The 23,310-nt window shown below is 45.8% G+C and overlaps 2 protein-coding genes across 3 annotated transcripts; both read right to left on the reverse strand.

Moving 5' to 3' along the window:
* Positions 1-457: 457 nt before the first annotated feature.
* Positions 458-12,324, reverse strand: LOC134799590 (cytochrome P450 6j1-like). Its single transcript, XM_063772025.1, has 9 exons — positions 12,117-12,324; positions 11,660-11,789; positions 11,100-11,303; positions 10,551-10,747; positions 2,438-2,574; positions 2,182-2,276; positions 1,767-1,893; positions 1,313-1,573; positions 458-634 (listed from the first exon to the last, which is right to left on the reverse strand). Exons 1-9 carry the CDS (start codon positions 12,305-12,307, stop codon positions 465-467), a joined length of 1,512 nt encoding a protein of 503 aa, XP_063628095.1. The 5' UTR covers positions 12,308-12,324; the 3' UTR covers positions 458-464.
* Positions 12,325-13,935: 1,611 nt separating this feature from the next.
* On the reverse strand, positions 13,936-23,177 carry LOC134799578 (splicing factor 3B subunit 2). Of its 2 annotated transcripts, XM_063772011.1 has the most exons (14): positions 22,184-23,177; positions 21,970-22,100; positions 21,715-21,875; positions 20,252-20,441; positions 19,654-19,833; positions 19,226-19,255; positions 17,554-17,756; positions 16,869-17,019; positions 16,242-16,445; positions 15,920-15,995; positions 15,627-15,792; positions 15,153-15,259; positions 14,531-14,763; positions 13,936-14,091 (listed from the first exon to the last, which is right to left on the reverse strand). In XM_063772011.1, the coding sequence occupies exons 1-14, from the start codon at positions 23,058-23,060 to the stop codon at positions 14,023-14,025; spliced, it is 2,778 nt and encodes a 925-aa protein (XP_063628081.1). In that variant the 5' UTR covers positions 23,061-23,177; the 3' UTR covers positions 13,936-14,022. The 2 variants fall into 2 exon arrangements, with proteins under 2 accessions (XP_063628081.1, XP_063628080.1); XM_063772010.1 differs by lacking the exon at positions 19,226-19,255 and having other exon boundaries at positions 19,624-19,833.
* Positions 23,178-23,310: the final 133 nt, after the last annotated feature.

Consider the following 23,310-nt stretch of genomic DNA (forward strand, 5'->3'; position numbering starts at 1 on the left):
AAGCCATTGTTTCTTTTGTACGAGCGGTGGGCTCCCGTGTAGAGCGCGTGCCATAGCACAACAATGTCGTATAAAAAGCAGCTGTATTGTTGTGGTTTTAAGGTTCAAATCTATGTACATGTAACATGTTTTCGTAAACTGGTACCTACGTTAATTCTTGGGATTAGTTGTCATGCGGACCCAGGCTACCATGAGCCGTGGCAAAATGCTGGGATAACGCGAGGAAGAAAAATCGGTTTTCTGCGATCTTTCAAATACGCTGGTCTTAATAACCTGCGTTTCCAAATAGGCTTATGGTCAGCACTCAACCCCCAATTTTCGATGTTCGCGGTAGGCTCTCTGATATAGTCGGACTATAAAGTCTTTGTAATTGCGGATATACCTACACTCCACTCGCTACAGCTACTAATATTTAATGCAAAGAAAGAGGCTAACACAAAAGATAATAATCGGTTACAGTAAAATCACTTTATTTCTTCGAAATGAACCCAAGCACCGCGCGTCGGGCGACTGAAGAGAAAAGTTCTCGGGTCGATGTCCAGGGGGTAGGTCGTTTTGACACTCGGCTTCAATATGAATTGCTCCAGGATGCTCATTATAGCCACTTTCACTTGCAGGGTAGCGATGCGCATACCTGTAAACACACATATATATGTGAAGTATTCTTACACTGATTTCGTTTTAGCAAACAGCTATTATTGGCTATCAAAATCACTGCCAACTTAGCTTGGTCTAACTCTACATTCCCTCCGAATCCGGTATTTTTAGGTAGCTACCGGCCCCGGTAAAACTCAAAACAGCACAAGAAGTAATACATATTAAAGTTACCCACCAATATGGTGACCCTCCTCTCTCCCCGCCAAGTCCGCCAACACCGAACGTCGGTAAAAGATCTACACTACCTACTCGGATCGTACCTATACAGTTTAAAAAACCGGGCAAGTGCGAGTCGGACTCGCGCACGAAGGGACCCGTACCATAATGCAAAAAACTGCAAAAAAAACGGTCACCCATCCAAGTACTGACCCCGCGGCCCGCCCGAAGTTGCTTAAGTTCTGTCAAAAATCACGTGTGTTGTATGGGAGCCCCGCTTAAATCTTTATTTTATTCTGTTTTTAGTATTTGTTGTTATAGCGGCAACAGAAATACATCATCCGTGAAAATTTCAACTGTCTAGCTATCACGGTTCGTGAGATACAGCCTGGTGACAGACGGACGGACGGATATATAGCTCAGTCTTAGTAATAGGATCCCGTTTTACCCTTTGGGTACGGAACCCTAAAAAGGGATTAAACTTTCATCTTACTCGTACCTAAACATTTCTTAGGTCCCTCGCCGAATGGCATAAAGGTGAATTTCGGTCTCTTAGCAATTTGTTCTTCTGAAAATCGTTCCGGGTCGAACTTGCTCGGCTCAGGATAATATTTGGGGTCAACTTGGATGCAACCGCTCGGTATTATCACTGGTGTGCCTTCAGTTATTCGGATAGGGTTATGTCCCGGGATAGCCAAAGTGCAATTCTTTGTACTCTCACGAGATAATACGGATATAGGGAGGTACAAACGTAGAGATTCTGCAAAAGCAAAACTATGAAATAAGGTACAAAAAATCAAAATAATAGCTCGAAATTATTAGTCGAAAATAATTCACGGAATTTATTTTGTCTGGGTCTATTTATTAATGCAAAAACTTTTATAAGTATATTCAGCTATTTTTATTTAGTAATTAAATGACTTAGGTCATAAAGCATATACCGTACACCGTACCATTAAAAACCATATCCAAGTATTTAAATTTCTCGACATCCTCCAGTGTGTATTCTCCTTTAGTCTTTAATTTTAGGTCTAAAATTTCGGCGCGAAGTTTGTGTTGATGTTCTGGGTGCCACGCCAGCTAAGAAAATCAAAGTTGATTACTTTAGACACTTGTTGAAAACTAGGTACACTCAGGAGCCATGAAAAAGAGTCACATAAATGTAAAATTCCTTAAGAACTAACCCGCTTTCATTACTTTTCAATATATGTATACCTAATTTATTTAAATTAGCGTGACTTGCGTCAGACTGGCACAAGAAAGAAATGATTGGCGATTACTCCACCGACAAGAGCAAAGCTCTTAAGTTATGATGATGATGATTAATACAACCATACCTGCACATCACAAGGTTACAAGGCTACTTACAGTAAACAAGACTATCATCAGGGCATTGCTCGATGTCTCAAACAAGTCTAGTAGAATCGTGAACACTTGACTGGTGATGTACTCATCCGTGAACACTGAAAATAACAACCCAGGTGATGTTGGTCCTTCGAACCGGATCGAACAAAATTATTGATATTTGTTTATTGTCCTAAATCAAAAATATATGGATTAATTTACTAATACTTGTAAATAATCTTGTAAAAGAAGTAATTTGACATCGAGATAATATATATACCTCCTTTATCATCACCGTCCCGGAAAGCCATCATTACTTGATAAACGTCATTTCGTTTTTTGCCAGTAGCGGTGCGGTCTTTTATTATTTCTCGCGTTAGAGATACAAGAAGATTCTCCAGTTTCTTCGTAGCGAACCTGGATAAAGCCCATGTATTGATTAAAATCAAAATTCAACTGACGATGCAGACGCTGAATTCCTACGAACTCCACACAACAATCAACAATCAATATCCTCCAATATGTCTGAAACAATTAATATCCTCCGCATACCGAATGATACTACAGAAGAATAGTAGTTTGTGTTACAAGGGATCAAAATGATATATTTCCGTCAAGGGCGTACATTGAATCCTGAATGAAGCGACGGATTCTACAATAGAATCCCGAACGTAGTGAGAATCTTGAGCGTAATGAGGGATTCAAGCGTTAACGCCCAAGACGAAATAATTTTGATACCGTGTGACACATACTGCTTTTCACATCAACTATGAGGAAAATTAAAAAAAAAATGAGGAAATTATCATGTATCAAAACATTATTTAAGCTAAAAAAATTGTATGTAAAAATGAAAAAAAAATGTGTCCTAGAACAGAAAAGTACAACTTTGATCCCTCCTAGCAGGGAAGAAAAGTGCCACTTTGATCCCTCCTAGCGGGGAAGAAAAAGCCCTTTTTCGAATAGGTGATGTGAAAAGTCTATTGTTGTCTTACCACTAATTAAGTACAGTCAGCAATAAAAGCTACTAAGTAGATAAAGTATCAGAGTTCAGCAAACTTTTGCGAAAAATACTTACTTTTGTGAGTTGAGGTAAGTATGAAATGGTTTTTCATGGGGGATAAGATGAAAAGTCGCCGGTATAATGCTTCGGAATACGGACGATTTTGTCATACCCCTCGTGAAAACCCCTTTCAATCTTACCCCAACCTTACCTATTATTTCTTCACACAGCCGCAATTGTACCTACGTCCAAAGAGCAGTATGCTGTTTCGGAATCGTGTAACATCTTTTAATTTAAAGTTTAGTTATACTCTTGGTTTAAGTTGTTAAATATATTCTTAACAAATACGTATGCACTTCACACTCAATATATATCCCAATCTTAGGGGTGTAGGGGGGGGTAGGTACGTAGTTCAGGTGTGCGACGCTGGGCTTACAACGCCTACTCCCTCAAGTCTATCATACACGTCCCCGTCGGCCATGGCTCTGCCGCCGCAGGCCATGGCCGAACCCATCCCACTCATGGGGTGGGTCGTACACCCTGGTAATGCTGGTGGTCGGTCGGGCGTCGCACATTCCATCTGCCCCGGACCACCAGTAGCTGAGTATGAAGGCGACGTCGTAACCCGTGAGGACCTGAAAACCCGAACGGAGTACGACAAACTCTGGAGAGTCCTGTAAGGCATGACTAACAATATGATTTCGATCAAATTGCTAGCTATGCTATACGGACCTCAGTCATAACCCGTGAGGACCTGAAAACCCAAGCGGGTTATGACACACTCTGGAGAGCCCGAATGGCATGGCTAGCAATATGATTTCGATCAGATTGCTAGCTATGTTATACGGACCTCCCGGTTCCGCTTAAGGTGTAGGTGACTTAAGCGGACTATACTCACCTGCCTGCGTAAGTCCTGCGCAGTAGAGCGCCGTAAGCGGGGATGCAGGAGTCCTGGGGGCCGAGGCCTGCAGGGGGTCGGGGTTAGTTATCCCCTGTGGGCCAATATGCCCTTTTTGGTCCGAATTTCCGGCGAAACGGTGGCCCTGCAACTAGCCACTGCAGGGTATTGGACACGCGTCCCGTACGGTCGAGGTGGTACGGTCCGCAGGCGAGGTGTGGGGAGGGGCGTTCTCTGGGAGGATGCCAGGGGCTCGGCCATGCTGACGGAGCAAGGGCGCGTGGAACCACTGGGAGAGATAGGATCGTCTCTCTCAGCCACGTGTCTGCAGCTCCCGATGTCGCGCATGAGTCTCACCTCTACACACCTATACCTCTTGGGTATTCCTGGTGTCCAAAGTGACATCCCCAAAGGTGCGGGCTCCATGGAGGGTGGGAAGCTCGAGAGGTGAAATTCTTACATTTCAAAAAAATGGAAACAACAAGATCCCAAACCCCGCGGGTGCCGGAAGGGAAACCGGAAGGCGCCCCAACACCGGAGGGAAACGGCGCAGTTTCGGCTGTACCCGGAACCTCCACCCAACACAACACTACACGAGGAGACGGAGCTGTCCCGATAGTTCCTCCCTCCTCATCACGTGCTCACAGGGAGGCACAAACAACCCTGCCAAGCACCACTACACACGGCGCTGTCCCGACAGTACCGACACGCTACACACACCAAATGGGAGCTGTCTCGACAGTACCCCCACAAACCAGACACAACACACCCCGTGGTGGCGCTGTCTCGACAGCACCGCCTCGGAAGGGGCAGCCCGCAGCAGGGATTAGAGCCGCCGGGAAACCAAAGGCACGCAAACCTGCTACGTGGACGCCCAAACCAGTAGGTTCGGTACCACAGCGTACCCAAGCCCTACTGCCAACACCGGGGACATCCACGGGCACTGTTCCGACAGGAGGGAAACCCCCTGCCACGGAGCAGACCCCAGTGATGGAACCAGCGCTGGACCCCGTCTCTGCTCAGCTGGAGGCGGGCTGGACCGTCCAGGTGTCCAGGAAGGCGCGGAGGTGGAAGCCCAATAAACGGGTGGAAACTCCCGTGCCCCCGCCTCCCCCTGTTACAGCTGCGGCTAAGCCGCATAAGCTGAACAAGAAGCAGAGAAGGAAGCGCAGAGAGAGACTAGCAGCTCTCAACACCGCCCCGGCGCCTCAACAGAGCGTCTCTGGGAAGGGTCAGGCGCAGGCTGCAGCTGGTCCACCAGCAGCGAACCGTGCCCCTCCCCAGGAAAAGAGGGCGAAGGGGACCAGGGCCAAGAAGGAAAGTAACCAGGGTGCCCGGTCTTCTGCCAAGAGGGCCCGACTGGATGAGACAATATCTCCCAGAGGAGAGCCTAAGAGGCAGAGGACTGGACCGCCTGGTGAAACCCCCCATGCCGATTATGCAGAGGCGGCAAAGGCTGACCTGCTGGTGGCGGTAACTACTGCCACCTCGGGACACCTGACCTCGCAACAATCGGATGAGGTCCAGAGGCAGCTGCTAGCCCTGCTCTCGCAGGAAGCTAGACAGCCCACCTCAAGCCTTCCCGCAGGCCCACTCTTCAGGGGCAAGCCCGTATGGGCGAATGGCTCCCTCAGATTGTGGTGCGAGAACCAGGCTACGCTAGCATGGCTCAAGCGCAGTGTGGCTACCATCATCCTCGATGAGGGGGAGAAGGTGGTAGTCAAGCGCCAGAGCGAGGTACCCAAAAGAGTACGCTGCGGCATCCTGTTCCCGGGTGTCTGGGAGGACTTTGGCGAAGTAGGCCGAGCCCTCCGCTACCAGAACCCGTGGGCGGAAATAGACCGCTGGCTGCTCAACCGGCGAGAGGTGCAGGGAACGGAGACGTTCGCTGTGGTCAGTGTGCCGGAGACAGTCGTGCAGCCCCTTGTGAACCGCGGACGCCGGCTCGGCTTTATGCTGGGTTCGGTGTACGTGAAGTTTGAGGGGTCACGGGGCAAATTCAGGGAACAACCGCCCCCTAGCAGCACTGTCGCCATAGATGGCGCAGCTGAGGCACCTGCCGAGCCCATGGACACTTGCGTGACGACGCAGGCACCTGTTGACGAAGTCCAGGAGCCTGAGTTGCAGGCCCCAGCGCAGTCTCCTTCCGTCCCCGAGAAGGACGAAGAAGAACTTCTTCGTGACTCCTCGGGGAGTGAAGGGGAATGCGCGCAGGGGCTGGGCAAGCTGGCCATCGGCAAGGAGGAGGAGGAGCCGATGTCGGCGGAGGAGGGCGATCCTGGTGGAGGAACCCCCTTCGCCCATTGGTAAATTCCTCCAAGCCAACCTCCACCACAGCGAAACCGCAACGGCTCAGATCCGGAAGTGGTTGGAGGTCAACACAACAGCCGTAATTCTGATCCAGGAGCCGTGGGTCAGAAGGGGCTCTGTTTGCGGTCTCCGTAACATAGGAGGTAAGCTAACAGTCTACTCGGGTCCGGATAATCCCCGGGCCTGCATATACACAACTAAAGATATACATGTGCAACCTCTAACGAGCTTCTGTTCTAGAGACGTGTGCGCCATAAGGCTGCGCGGGGCGCAAGACACCAGCATGCAGGAGATGGTCGTAGCCTCTGTGTACATGCCGGAGGCGGACGACCCACCACCGCACGACATGACAAGGCTGGTCAACTACTGCGAAGAGGCGGGGCTCGAACTCATCGTGGCAACCGACTCGAACGCACACCACCCCCTATGGGGCATGGATACAGGTAACGAGAGAGGTAAGAAGCTTGTCGAGTACCTATTTACCACGAACCTCAACCTCCTTAACACAGGTTCGAAACCAACATTCATAAACAGACGCAGCAGAACAATCATTGACCTGACCCTAGCATCTGAAGAAGCATCGAAACACATCTCAGGCTGGCATGTATCGGAGGAGGTGTCATGTTCAGACCACAGATGGATTCGATTCGACATTCAGGTAAAAACATTCACAGCAGTGCCTAGAAGGGACCCACGCAGGACTAATCGCGACCTCTACACCCTGCGTCTAAACACAGTACTGGAACAGCAGGAGGGTCCCCTGAAGATAGTAGGCATAACTGAGATAGAAGAACAGGTAAGCACCCTTACAAACACCATCCTGGATTGCTACCATCAGGCATGTCCCTTAGCTACCCCATCAACAAGAAGTGGAAGGAAGAACAACTGGTGGGGACCTGAGCTGGAGAGACTCAGGGGCAAGATGAGGAGACAACTAAACAGAGCTATGAACACTGGCACTGACGAGGACTGGGATAACTACAAGTCCACCAAGGCCAAGTACAAAAAACGACTCAGGTACAGAAGCACAAACTCATGGCGCAAATTCTGTACAGACATTGAGACCACCATGCAGGCTAATAGGGTAAGGAAGGTTCTCTCCAACAACTCAACCGTAACCTTGGGATCCCTACGTAAGCCTGACAACTCTCTCACCAACTCACCGGAGGAGGCGGAACGGGTCCTGGTGCAAACACACTTCCCGGACTGCGTGATATCGCACCCAGTAAGTTGGGAGGAGGAGGAGACCACTCCGTCGGAGGACGAGTGGCAGCAGACACATGAGGTAATCAGCCCGCAGCGCACGCAATGGGCCATAAACAGTTTTGACTCCTTCAAATCTCCAGGAATGGACGGGATCTTCCCTGCGCTACTTAAGTGGGGCGGGAGGCATCTCACTTTGAAGCTGACCACCATTCTGCGCGCCTGTCTGGCTCACAGGTACGTGCCGAAGCGGTGGAGAGAGGTCAAAGTCATCTTCATACCGAAACCAGGTAAAAGCGATTACTCAGATCCCAAATCCTTCAGGCCCATCAGCCTGACCTCATTCATGCTTAAAACCTTGGAGAGGTTGTGCGATAGGCATCTGAGGGAGAGAGTGCTGAGTAACGTGCCCCTGCATCCCAACCAACATGCCTACAGCCCTGGCAAGTCTACAGAATCGGCGCTTCATGCAGTGGTAAGCAAAATTGAGGTAGCGATTAAAAACAGGTCCATGTGCTTAGGAACCTTTATAGACATAGAAGGAGCCTTCGACAGGACTAGGTTCAGCAGCATTGCAGCAGCACTGGTAAGACATGGTGCGAATGCAGTCATGACCAAATGGATAAACAACATGTTGAGCCAGAGGGTCATAAGACTTGGGACAGGCGAGACACAGCAGGCAGTAGTGGCAAAGGGATGCCCCCAAGGGGGAGTTCTATCGCCACTTCTATGGAACCTAGTGGTGAACGACCTCATAACAACATTAAACAACAATCACTATTACACAATCGGCTATGCTGACGACATAGTGATACTAACAAGCGGCAACCACTCAGGTACGGTATGCGATGTTACCCGCTCTGCACTAGCCATCGTGGAGCGCTGGTGCGTTAACAACGAACTCACAGTCAATCCCCGCAAGACGGAGCTGGTAATGTTCACCAACAAACGCAACTTGGGAAACTACCACCTTCCCAAACTGTTCAATACAGAACTCCAACTATCGGCAGAGGTAAAGTATCTAGGGGTAATACTTGACAACAAACTGAATTGGAGTAATCACCTAAATGGCAAAATTGATAAAGCTACAGTCGCGTTCTGGCAATGTCGTAGAATGGTGGGTAGAACCTGGGGATTAACTCCTAGGCTAACTCTATGGCTTTACCAGGCAGTGATAAGACCAATAATAAGCTACGGCGCGATAGTATGGTGGCCACGCACCAAACTATCCACTGTTGAGGCTAGACTACAACGACTCCAGAGGTTGGCCTGTATGGCGACAACGGGCTGCATGAGGACAACACCAACCGCGGCCCTGGAAGCCTTACTGGGCCTGCCGCCGCTGCACCTCTTCATACAACAAGAAGCGCTGGCTGCGGCGGTACGTCTCAAAAAATCTAATCTCTGGAGACCGCCTAGGGTGCCACACACCGAAATCCTCTACGAGGCCATAGGTAAGGAACCGCTTATAGAAGCGGTGACTGACAGGATACCCAAGCAGTTCGTCTTCGACAAAAAATACAAAATACAATTACACGAAGAACCCCATGAAGGACTCAACCCAAGGGAGCTGAGAATCTTCACGGACGGATCAAAAACAAGGTCAGGCACTGGCGCTGGGGTTTTCTCAGAGGACCTAAACATACACATCTCGACACCACTTGGTGCCCATAACACAGTCTTCCAGGCGGAATGTATGGGCATTATAATGGCAGCACACGCAATCGTCTCAAGGGAAGCAATGGACTACCCCATCCGCATACTCTCTGATAGTCGGTCAGTACTACAAGCTCTACAAAGTTATACTTTCACTTCAGGGCTAATTTACGAATGTCACAAAGCTCTGTCAGAGGTATGTACCACCAATGGCATAACTCTGCAGTGGATCAAAGGACACAGCAACTCACGAGGTAACGATGCAGCCGACATCCTGGCGAGAGGAGGCTCGGAACTGAAGGTGGCAGGACCTGAGCCAATCCTACCTCTGCCATATGCCTGGCTCCGGAACACGCTGCGACACAGCACCAAGGTAAAACACCAGCAATATTGGTCTAACCTAGGCACATGCAGGCAGGCGAAGGAAGCCCTCCCGACACTCAACCCCAATCTGTCGCGGAGGCTTCGACAGCTGAAGAGACCACAGCTCCGGCTTTTAGCTGGGGCAATAACTGGACACGCCTCATTTAACAAACACCTATTAACCCTACGTGTTACAGATAGCCCCCTCTGCAGAGCATGCATGGAGGCAGAGGAGACAGCCGCCCACGTCATTCTCGAATGCCCAGGGGTGGCAAAATACCGGGCACAACACCTCGGCTCACCGGGGTCTCTCCCAGAAGTCGTCGGCAACATAAAGGGTCTGCTAGGCTTCTTGGTGGAGTTGGGTTGGCAGGAATAGTGCCGCCATCCCATCACGCAAAATAGGCGCAATAATAGACGTCGAGTTGCGGAAAACAAGCCCGCGATAACCTATAACCTATATATCCCAATCTATATACACAAAACGTTCCTTTTTTAATATATATATTTTAATATGATACTGTATTACACAAACTAACGAACACACATAAAATACACAGTAGGTACACATATATTTTTTATAACTTACACTCCGCGCTCCGTTCCGTCACATATTTTATTTTCCTCTTTTACCTACTTTAGGTTCTTTATTATTTTATTAGGGTCCAACTGAAAACCAGCGTTGCAGTTAATTTTACTGTAACATCATGCTGAGTCGAGCCCCTTTTTAACATCACGCTGTTTTGTTTATATGTAAACATAAATTTAATTTGTTTTAAAAGTTTTTAAGGTTTTATGTTTAAATGCTTAGACTAAATACATTAGATCTATGTTCAAATGTACCATTAATGTGATGTTTGTGATGTTAAATAAAGTTTTTCTATGTCTAATGTCTATGTCTATGTCTACTTTATTCTCCTGATCTTACCTACTGATTGGTGTTTATCGTCTAACAAAACCTACCGCAACGGCATTATTTTATTGAGCCCAGGTATAATAGTGACTGCTAGATATATCAAGTTATCCAAAACCGTGATATCGAGTTGACGCGTGATCTCTCCAGTGATGGTGGCGAAGAAGGAGTTTCGGTCTTCAAACGTGTTGTTCTCTATGCCACATATTGCGTTCGCCATCACGTCTGTTGTGAACATTGTTGTTATCTGCTCAGAAAATAATTAAGATTAGGTACATCATTTAAGTAAATATATAACCTGTTAGGTACTAATTTGGTTGGTCTACTCAATACTGTATGTAACGAGATTGCTTATTTATATCATGCCCTGTCACAGATCACCTGTTCCTATGGTTTACCGTGTTTTGTTGGATAAAGCCTCCTAGGGGGTCGTGCTGAATATGTTTACATGGGTTTACATGGGGGATCCAATATAGCATATATAATATATACACGTACCTACTTATTGGTAGTTAACTAAGGCGAAGGTGATTACAGTGGATGTCGTGGTGGACAAAACTATATCAGTAAAAGTAATAGATTCAATAAGCAAACCTTACATCTTTCAGATCTATGTTTGCCTTTTGACAATTGTTCCTCAAATACTTGACCATTTGGTCTCCAACTTTGACAATGCTGGGCAAATACCCTTTCAATTTGGCGGTACTGAGCGCCGGCGTCGCGTGGTTGCGGGACATCTTCCAGTCCTCGCCTTTTGTGAAGAAAGGGTTAAAACCCGCGAGGATGTCGTAACTTTTATCCACCTATAGGAAAACAGATAATCCACTTTTACTACTACATTCAAGTACCTGACTACCAGAGACCAATATTTTATCGGAAGTGTTTATGCGTAAAAACACTTCATACACTTTTAAATATGGTTCTCAAATGTCCCAACATTTGAGACTAGGCTATTAGGTATACCTAGTAGTCCGAGTACTAGTATACAACATATTATATTGATTTTTCTTACAATGGCAACGTCTTGCAACTTGTTGGTCCTTCGAACCGGATAGATCACAAATTATGAGATTTCGTCTCGACCGAAGGTTCGGCGCTTATTTGAGCAAACCAATATTAAAATTGTAAACAATTAAGTACCTCTACATTTTTGACCTACCGGATAGCCATTGCTGGCATAGTTAGCGAAATCGGTGATGAGGATGGTTCGTATAAGTTCAGGATCTCGGACCACGAGGGCCGGGTAGTTCAGTTGATAGTATCCCACCACCGGAGCTTCTGGGAACTCACTAAAATAAATCAGTATACTATACAGTGTGGAAACTCAAATGTTGAATATTATATGGCGGTGACCATCTAACGAGTCAACAATAATAACTTTTAGTAAAAAAATCCTTTAAATAGGTTACAATATGTTGGGCTGTGATGTATACCTATAGTAACTACCGAAAAAAAGGTAGTAACACTATTAGTGAGCATTTGTCATATGTTTTCATTGCTGCTTCGTAAATTTTACCTCACGTTTGTTGAGTCTTAGTCCAGGCCAAACATGTTTATGGGAGCGAAATATTGTCCTTTACAGAAACGAAAACATTTATGGGCATGCATTTACTTACTTGTAAAGTTCTGCATAAAGATGCGTTATATGTTTCTTCGCCAAAAACACCTGCTTGTAATGTCCAAAGAACCACTCGCGCCCGGACGCTACCGGGACGCCTTGCTCCGCCCAATAATCAGAAGATTTACTCTTAATCGTAAAGTATAATAAAATTAATAGTAAACTGAGTGCAATAATTATAAACCACATGTTTGTAATTCACTTGTTTGTACACTTCTGCGACAGTGAGACGCGATACCTAGCAGCTAAAGCAAATAAAGGTACCTACGTGTAATCTATTCATATTAAATGTTAATGTGTTTTACAATTAGGTCGACAGTGGAATAGCATATTAATGTAGGTTTATAAAGCACCTATGTACTTACCTATTTACTTTGTCTCAAAAGCAAAACAATGTGATATGGTCAATAAAATAATAATATTATCTGTTAGTATGTAACTTATTTACACCTACCAATACCTAACTTATTAACCTTTTGGACGCCAATGACCGATATATCCGCACCGCAGGTTCAACGCCAAAGACCGATTAATCGGTCACAGACCACAGAGCAACATAGACCTATGTGCATATGCATAAAGTTCAATTTCAGTTTTGACACTTGGGTGACGTGGCGTCCGAGTTTTGTGTTTGACACGGCGTCGAAAAGGTTAATGCCGTAGGAACTCCGTGGGTCTTCCAATAACTGAATGTGCTCACTATAAACTTGTAAAAGAGTAATATGATCCCGATACATGTCAATAATATCCACATTTCAGCCAGCAGGTATAAAGTGATCAAAATGTAGATGTTTCTTTTGTGTAGTGTGTCGTGAGCGACGACAGCGCTGAAAATAATAAGCATTTCAAGTGCATGATTGTCGAGTGTAACATAATAAGGACGGCTTAGACTTTATGGCTTTGTTACACAAATGAGATAGGTTTTTTTCAGTCTCTAAGCTGTCTGCAACAAGAAATAATGCGACTGATTAGCATAATATTCTAGAGACCAGCAAATTTGTAAGAAAACATAGTGAACTATACTCTCCTGAAACACTACCCAGAAGAAATGACCGCAAATTAAATACACTAAAACTTCCTTTTTCTAAACTGAAATTGGTCACAGCTAGCCCTCACTATATGTCCATAAAAACATACAATCACCTCCCAAACAACATAAAAAATGAGAATAAATTAAGGCTGTTTAGCAAGAAACTAAAATCATTCCTGTTAAATAAATGTTACTATAGTATAAGAGAATTTTTTGAAGATATCTCTTTTGTGTAGTCATACTTGTAATTCTAAATCTATAATTAGTATGTGCATCTAAGATATTATTAAAATGTAAAATAATTAATTAACTATTAGGAATATATGTAAATAATATGTACAATTTTAGAATATATTAGTATGTTGTCCTATGTGGAACTATGTTGCTGTGCCCTAACAGGGCGTCACATGAACAGCATATTTAAGAACACCTGTACCTGCTATGTGATATGCAATAAACGATTTCAATTTTAATAATGTTTGTACTCTTTATGCGTATTATTTGAATCTTGAGTCGTCTTATTTCGAGTCGATTTATTACTGTGCGATTCGTAATTTAACAGCTTCACAGCTTTAAAAGTAATGGCTGATAACAATTTTGATCGTAATATTGGCATTACTATCTGAGTATCTGCGTAATCGTCTGTAGATCATGAAATACCATAATTGGCGCTAAAAGGGGTGAACAACATATATTTTGGGTATCCATTGTATAAAATAAAATAATATCAATTTGAATATCTTAATTTATTACAGGCGCAAGATATATGTCACTATACCTCCACACTTTGCTTACACTAATATTAGAATAATATATATGACTACACAACACATAAAAAGTGTCTACACAAACAAAGACTTTAAATTTTAGGCTACTAAAATTTGAATTCTTTGTATTTCTTTGCCGTCTTGGAATCCGTGTTTTGTTGTCTTTTTCTTTTGTTCTGCAAATAAAATAAAAACAGCAATTAATTTAAAAGTTACAAGTGTTTATGTAGGTATATCTAATTACTTATACATAAATCATGTTTGGGCCGAGTTTTAAATACGCAGGGAGGAAAAAGGGGACCATGTGTGAAACATAGTTGTTTTCAAGTACCCTATACAACTAGTTTCTTGGGCCAACTTCGACAGAGAGTTCATTCACACAGGCGGAGCGCTCGCAGAAGGATCTCCTTCGAAATCGCACAGTGAGTTACTTGCGAAGTTCTACGGTGAGGATGAACGCCCTGTCGACGGATGTCTTTACTTTGGATACGGATACAATTTACGCACGCTGCTACAGCGTTCGAGCGGGACGTCGCTATATATACATTATACGTGCACAGTGCTGTCTCGATCCCGGAGCTATAGTAACAACCGCTAGAGATGCGGGACACTGACCTTCTGCCTCGCCACGTGGTCGGCGAGCATGTCGGAGAGGTCCTCCCGGGCGCGCGGGCGGGACTCGCGCAGGTGGCGCTCGTAGCGCGCGGCCACGGCCTCGGGCTCCAGCTCCAGCTCGGAGGGGTCGAGCGCCACGTCCACGCCGCCCGCCTCGCCCGCCGAGCCCGCCGAGCCCACCGAGCCCGCCGCCGCCGCCGCTGCCGCGCCCGCGCCTACTGCTGTGCGCTTGCCTGAAATAATAGACTCCTCATAATATGGTTTCATTACTTTTCCCCGATCTTCCCTATAAATAGTCTCGAACGAGCGGCTGAAATGTTAAAAAAGTATCAGGAGAGCCATTTATGCGTTGCTAATTTTTGAGAATCCTAAATACACGGTTCTCAAAAAACCCCATGTTACTGCGCAAAAAAAACACACCAGAAGGGAGCTAATTAATTACACGACGTGCTAATTCTAGAAAGAAACGAGCGTGATGCCTTCTTGTTTTTGGTCTGCCACTTATCTGAGGAGTGGTGATTAATTTTGGCGGGAAGCGGGGTAATAAAATCTAAACTAGAGACAATGGGCCGCTCTAGCACACCTGGTCCAGGCCAGGCGTGACCTGACTGCAGTGACTCACCAGGGTTGGCCGCGCCGAGGTCGTACACGTGGGTGGAGGCCATCATGCCCGCCGTCAGCCCGACGCGCCGCTCCGGCACCACCTGGTACAGCGCCGGCGTGTCGCCCCTGACACCCAACATTAATCACGAATTACGGAATTATAAGTTTCTTAAAAAAAAGAAAAACTTATCCAAAGAGTACTAAGTTCTTAAGGCGACGGTAGCGGTGGGTAAATTATCAGATTCTATCAATTTACCTCATTTCACACACAAGCGTACTTAACGCACACTACCTCACTTTACTGGGACAAGTCAGTGACCCATCATGTTTTTTTAGATTGGACTTTTAGTTTAGTATTGACCACTGGCCTCCTTTGAGGAGCAGAAACTGTAAAAGCGTACCATTGAAAGATGAAAGAGAAACAATACATTTAATTTTGCTTTCTTTGTCTGTTCATATCACACGTGACGTAAATATCCCAGGGCAGGCTTACCCCTCGATGTCGCTCTCGACCTTCTTCTTCCTGAGCTCGATGGTGTCGGGGGTCTCCATGCCGGGCGGCACGGAGCTGATGCCGAGCGGCGTCACCAGGCCCTCGCCCGGCGTCGCCAGCCCCGCGGCCGTCTCCTCGCCCTTCTCGGCCTCGCCTTCGGACTCCTCTGTACCGACACACAATCAAAGGTTGAATTGAAACCTGAAGGAAAGCTTTTTGCTACAGGTTGAATGTTGCAGTCACCTCAAGATGCACGCAATAGATTTAATAAACCTTTAGAATACGAAACATACCTTCTTCTGATTCCTCTTCGGATTCCGATTCCAGTTCACCCCACATTGTTCTGTCGATATCTTGGTCTTCTCCGTCCTATGAAAAATCACAAATGTTAAAAGATTTGAAAGTAAAGATGTGGGCAACGTCTGCTGCGTAAGACAGATGTCGGATCTGTCTTACTCAACAGACAATGAAGGCCTCTATGTTACGTTATCCACACCTAACTGTGTTGCACTGTAGCCTGGATATATCCATCAATGCAGGTCTTTACGTGATATTATTAAATACCTTGATTGATAAATCATTAATAATGACCTCAGGATAATCTGGTTAACTCACGTCAGGCCCTAGCGCGTGGTGGCCGAACACGTCGCCGTAGAGCGGCTTGCCGGCCTCGTCGACGGGCGGCTTGCCCCAGCCGCCGGCGTGGTACCCGAAGGCGCAGCCGTCGGGGATGGGCGCGTTGAGGCCGGGGATCTTCAGGTTGGGGTACGACGGCGGCGGCCCGTACCGCTGCTGGGCGATCAGCCACGGCGGTGGCACCTGGGGTAAACGCACATATTACGTATTTGTTCATATCTGCCTCAAAATCTTTAGTCTTTCTTTAGTCTAGTCCAAAATTGTGGTATTACTTCAAAAGTGACTAGTTTTCCAGAATAAATAATAGTACTACCGTACAGAAAGGAAACTTCCTACAAAACCGAAGTTTGACAGCGGTTCAGGGTCGAATCATGATTCCCCTTTCTAACTTATGGCACTATCCCTTTCGGCTATGCAGGGTTGTCAAAATTCAAGTCATTATCTTATCTGTGGTCTTGCACGCAAAGGGACTTCTAGTTGTGTCAACCCTAATAATTGCTCGGCTCGGAGCAATTCTGAGCCGAACGGAGCCGAGTTAGCCCGAAGTCAGGAGAGTCTCCCCACTGCTAGTTTGACCATTGCTGGTCAGACTATGGTTTTCCTTACCTTGTGCGAGCCAGGCCCGACGGGCATGCCCAGCGCAGTGCGTAGCTCCTCCGACAGGTCTCCCGGCTTCTTCTCTCGCAGCCGCGTCTCGAACTCCTTGCCCTCGTAGTACAGGTCGCCGTGGATCGTCATGCGCGGTTTCGTCTGCCATCTGCACATGCCAATTAGTCCCGTGTAATTTTCCAGTCTTATATTGAGGTACTATAGTTCGTTTTTTTTAGCCTTAGATAAAGACTACGCGATCTTGACGTGTCTTTTAATTGAAAAATGGCTTTTTTTAAATCAGTAACTATTACTTATGAAAGCAAGAGAATGTAAATAATCGTATATGATTCATAATTGTTACACATTTGTCGTGACTTATTTTTCAAGTGTTCTCAATAAAAAGACGTCAAGATTATTTACCTTTTTACTAATGCTAAAAAAACGAACTATAACACACTCTTTAATGACAGAAGGTAAAAAATCTGATGAAACAAAGCTCGTGTTGAGCTATAAATCAGTTTTATCATCATGTCATTGGATTATTTTTAATTAGAATCAATAGCTTTGACTTAAGTAGAAAACTGACTTCTGTGTTAAGTCCCTATTTCGAATTTCGCATTGGAATAGCGTGGGGCTAAAGCGAATAATAAACCCTTACATATATAGGCTGTTGATCCTCATCAATCCTCATCCTACTTACTTGAAGAAAGCGTCATGCAGCTTCTGATAATCGATGTCGATCTTGCCGAGCTTGGGGCGGGCGCGCTCTCTCATCTTTGCCTTAAGTGTTTTCTGGTCGTCCTTGTCTTGCAAGGACGCACGCATCTCCATGATACCAGTCTTTTTGATGAAGTCTGGAAGGTCGAATGGCGGCTTTTCTATACCGCGCTTGCCTTGCAGGTACTGTATAACAAAATAAGACCATATTAACATTTAGAAACCTAATAAGTTGATTTCATTATTACTGTTTTTAAGTTTTAGACGTCTGGAGATTATCATGTATTTTCTTCGCAATTGATTGTTTGGTGTTAGAAAACTGTAACAGTTCTTAATATATGCATCTCTTTTATTCAGAAGGGTTCTAAGTACAGTCGCCATATATCGGAGCTGCCAAGGTGGTCAAAAATATCTGAACACGCACTCTAGCGCCTTGAAAACAGAGGCGTGTTCCGATATTTGTGAGCACCTTGGCCGCTCCGATATATCTGATGGCGACTGTACATTCACATGCGCGAGAAAAAAGGCGGTCAGTCCGCTCAAGTAAAGTTGAATTATCGAGAAGATGGAATTGCATTTGTAGTGGTTGTATGCTGATAGTACAAGAAAATAGAAAATTCAAATATAGAATGCCTGTAAACAAACAATACTACTACATATGCAATTCCACGCTCTCGATGATTCAACTATACCTACTAAGCACAAAATAAAATACCAATAATGTACAGTAGACGTCAAAGATATGTTTACATTATTCGCCTTATTACAAACGAGTAAGGTGCAACAGTGTACACATATCTTTGACGTCGACTGTACCTACTCAATAGTTAAGTTAGTAAGTAATGTAATTCCACAATTTATGCCACCTCCGAAAATTTGTTCAAATTGAGCAATAACTGACCTTCCAGGGCTTCCAGGCAGACCAAAAAAGAGACGGCCGCAAAACCTAGACTCATTTTGTAGATTTGGCGGAAGCGTGAACTATTAGTGTTACAAGTGGCGTAAGAGAGGAGGTTTCTGTCCAGGGGTGAAGCACAACGTAGGTAGTATAACCACAGAATAAATAATAGTATTAGGTACAGAACAAAAGGTTCACTCTCTAAAAAGCAAGGTGGCGCAAGCGCGAGCAGGCGTCCGTTCCGTAGCGGCGCGCGGCAACTACTACAGTAACTGCTAGACACCAAAATTGGTGTGGGCCGCATGTACTTGTAGCGACGCGACGAAATCGCAGAGTGAGCCACGCCTGGTTTAACTGACCTTCCTCTTGTAGCACCAGAGGCGCGGCACCTGCACCGTGTTGCGGTGCGCCTTGAGCTGCACGAGCAGCTTGGGGTCGCGCGCCGTCACGTCGTACATCTCCACCACGTCGGGCCGGGCCACCAGCTGCTTCAGCTTCGTTACCGACAGCCGGGACAGCTTCTTCAGCTTGCGCTTCGATAGGCCCTCTTATACTGACCTTCCTCTTGTAACACCAGTGCCGCGGCACCTGCACCGTGTTGCGATGCGCCTTGAGCTGCACGAGCAGCTTGGGGTCGCGCGCCGTCACGTCGTACATCTCCACCACGTCGGGCCGGGCCACCAGCTGCTTCAGCTCCGCTACCGACAGCCGGGACAGCTTATTCAGCTTGCGCTTCGATAGGCCCTCTTATACTGACCTTCCTCTTGTAGCACCAGTGCCGCGGCACCTGCACCGTGTTGCGGTGCGCCTTGAGCTGCACGAGCAGCTTCGGATCGCGCGCCGTCACGTCGTACATCTCCACCACGTCGGGCCGGGCCACTAGCTGCTTCAGCTCCGCTACCGACAGCCGGGACAGCTTCTTCAGCTTGCGCTTCGATAGGCGCTCTTATACTGACCTTCCTCTTGTAGCACCAGTGCCGCGGCACCTGCACCGTGTTGCGATGCGCCCTGAGCTGCACGAGCAGCTTGGGGTCGCGCGCCGTCACGTCGTACATCTCCACCACGTCGGGCCGGGCCACCAGCTGCTTCAGCTGCGCTACCGACAGCCGGGACAGCTTCTTCAGCTTGCGCTTCGATAGGCGCTCTTATACTGACCTTCCTCTTGTAGCACCAGTGGCGCGGCACCTGCACCGTGTTGCGGTGCGCCTTGAGCTGCACGAGCAGCTTGGGGTCGCGCGCCGTCACGTCATACATCTCCACCACGTCGGGCCGGGCCACCAGCTGCTTCAGCTCCGCTACCGACAGCCGGGACAGCTTCTTCAGCTTGCGCTTGGATAGGCGCTCCTTCTCGTCTGCCGCACTTTTCTACAATACATTCATTTTAGCATTAGCAAATCTTGTCTATCTCACATAAAATAAAAACTCCTATTCAACCCTTTTATGGAAGGATTTTTTAGTTTTCTTGCCTATTCATGAAAAGTTAAAACGGAGAGAACTTACACATACAGTAAATACTGCGATATGCCTACGCATCGCGACAGCAATGGAGATTGACGCCTAAACTCTACAGTACTGACGTGAAAAATACATTGCAGCCTTGTTACGTGAACAGAATGTGAGAATGTGATCCATCAGTATTTACCATAATTATGGATCACAGTATAATATTGTACGTCTAGCCTTCGTCTAAGCTACATTACTGGACAGTTTTATAGACTATTTTTTAATAGTCTATAAAACTGTCCAAAAAAATTTGAAGATTGTTTAATAAAATATTGATTACCTCGACAGCTTCTTCATCAGCGGCGAACTGGTCCTGAATCTTCTCCTGCGGCTTGGGCTGTGCGCGCGGAGCTTCCTTCTCCTCCTTGACTTCCTCTTTCTTGTCCGCGATCCGGAACGACTCCAGCACGCGGTGGAACTGCCGGTACATTGGCTCTAGCTCATGGAACTGGATGCTTTCCTGGATGTATCTATAATGTATCAACATGATTATGTTATTATGATGATGATATCCTGTTATCCCTCATCAGGGACATAGGGCTCTCAGAAGGGATTTCCATTCTTCGCGGTCCAGCGCGGCCTCCTCCAGCTCTTATGTTATTAAGACAAAATTATAGACAATGAGGGTAAGGTTTGACATTTGTGTGCAATGTTAGGTATTAGGTAGTTATGATAACGTCAACGCGTATCTGGACCAGTGCTTGGACCCCTAAACTGTGAGTAATGTTACTGCTCTATACTTACAGCACAACAGAGGCTTGCATGCATCTCTGTTTGTTTACGGAAACAACTGTGTTACTTTGAGAGACTTTGATTGTCAAAAACTTCATTAGTTTGGTGCTCTCTTTTGGCTTACTTTCTCTTATCTCTATGATCACCTTTCTTGTTTGGTCTTTAGTTTATGGATTAACTTCTATGCTAAGGGGCCAACTAGGTATATCTGCAGCTGACTATACATTTATGGATGCAATACTTGCAAGTTCCTTAGGATTTGTGTTGTATGTGCTTTAATTCTTTTAAATGCAATTACTGGATTAAAAGTAGGGTATGCAATAACTGAAGTATCTAATCAAAAAATTACGAAAATAAAGGGACATTATTAGGGAATGTGAGTATAAGTTTTCGTTTTTTAATAATAATAAATAATGGGCGGACGACGGATGCAATATACGTCAAAATCATGTTGTCTTATTTAAACCAATTTTAATTACGTATATTGTTTGACATGATTTTGACGTATATTGCATTCCGTCGTCCGCCCATTAATAATAAAACAGAAAATATAGTAGAAGTGAAAATATGACCTTGGACGTCTACAATACTTATTCAATCAAAAATTCAAAATATTTCATTAATAAGGCAAGTAAATTAGGTTTTAAAGGTATTTCGTCATTAAAACGCAGGATTTTGTAGTCATTAGAATTTAAGTCATACATAAATTACTGAAAATAACCGTAACCAGTTATTCGCGGTACCAATAATTGTCAAAATAATCAGTTATAACCGATTATTTCGGTTACGGTTATACCTGATTTGCATTCCCTAATTAAAAGGTATGTTTAAAATTTCAATAGCTGATTTGTTAATTGTGCTATGTCCTGTTATCAGCCTTACATAGATTACATATTTCAGGCATACCAAATCAACCATATCAAATCAGCAATACCTTTACTACGCAAATTATGCAATACCATGAAATTTGTCACAGTGGAAATGATGCAATATCTAGGTACAAATTCTTACTCAATCTCAGCCTCTTTTTCGTTTTCTTTGTCACTAGACTTCTTGCTGTCTGATTCTGGCTCCTTGGCTGTTTGCTTCTGTTTTGCGTCCTCTCTGCGCTTCTGCTTGGCTAACTTCTTCTTCTTTTTCTTGCGCTTGTTCTTGTTTACTCTGCTTTGACCCTATAGTACAAATGATCAATATCAAGATGTTTAAAAGTAAGCTGTGCTTTTATGTACAATAAATTTGAGTAAATGTACTTTATTTAATGTTTACCTCAAGTTTGGAGATAACCGGAGGTGTGGGAGTTTCAGGTCTGCCCTCATCCGAGTCTGCATCATCTTCCTCTGCGTCATACTCTGTGCTGATCACTGGTGCCGGTGGGGCTTCTGGCTCTTCATATTGTTCTAGGATATATACACAAAGTCATTATTTTTTTATAACTTTAAAAGCAAGATGAAAATACAGTATTAAACAAAATTAGTTTTACCTTTCTCTTGACCTTCACTACCTAGAGCAGCTTGTCTTTGGTCTTTATATGCAAGAGCCTCTTCCAAAGCCTTTGGAAGAACTACTCCTCCCACTGGAGCGGGCTTGTTGCGGAACTCTTCAGGAGTGTCAATTTTCATTGTAAGCAGAGACGGTAATGCAGGGGGTGGTCCTGGTGGTGGCCCTTGCTGCTCCTCTTCACCACCATCATTGTCACCCTCATCTCCGCGGTCATCCCATCCTGGAGGCCCGTCCCCTCTTCCCTGCCTGCCCCATCCTGGTGGAGGCCCTTGGTTATCCCAATGACCCATGCCTGGAGGTCCCATATTAGGTGGGGGCCCCATCCCAGGCGGTCCCATATCCATTCCTTGATTATAGTTGCCCTTCATGTTTGGTCCACCACGCATCATTCCAGGCGGCATCCTAGGTGGACCCATACCGGGTGGTCCCATTGGCGGAGGGCCCATTCCCATACCAGGAGGTCCCATGCCTGGCGGCGGACCCATTCCAGGTGGTGGTCCCATCCCCATCATTCCTGGTGGTGGTCCCATTGGTAAATTTGGGCCACCAGCTGAGCTTACCGGCGGCATAGTCCCAGGAGGACCCATAGGCGGTGGCATTCCACTCGGCGGCATTCCGGCTGGGGGCATTCCTCCCGGAGGCATTGCACCAGGGGGCATGCCACTCGGAGGCATTCCGCCTGGAGGCATCACACCCGGGGGCATTACAGCGGGAGACATGCCACTCGGGGGCATTCCTGGTGGCATAGTAACGGGAGGCATGGAACCCGGAGGCGGTGGCATCGGGGGAAAATTTCCCATCGCCGGTGGGCCCATTGGGCCATCGTTCGATGGCCCCGTTCCGGGAGGACCATCCATTGTTAGATATGTTTTTGCACACACCGCTTAGTTATAGAATGCACTAGAACCGTATTAAAATCAGTAAACTACACATAACAAACAAAAATTGAGGTTGGTCGCTTGACTTGACACAACGCTGACAGCAAGAAATTCAGTGACAATGTTTTTGTTGCCATTATAAAAAATAAAATGCTTTCACACTTCATTATTTAAGAAGCTTATTCAAGACTTCTTAATAAAAGCCGATAAAATTATTCTAAACAAACTT

Source organism: Cydia splendana, chromosome 18 (genome assembly GCF_910591565.1).
Source record: "Cydia splendana chromosome 18, ilCydSple1.2, whole genome shotgun sequence".
In the NCBI taxonomy this organism is placed as follows: Eukaryota; Metazoa; Arthropoda; class Insecta; order Lepidoptera; family Tortricidae; genus Cydia; species Cydia splendana.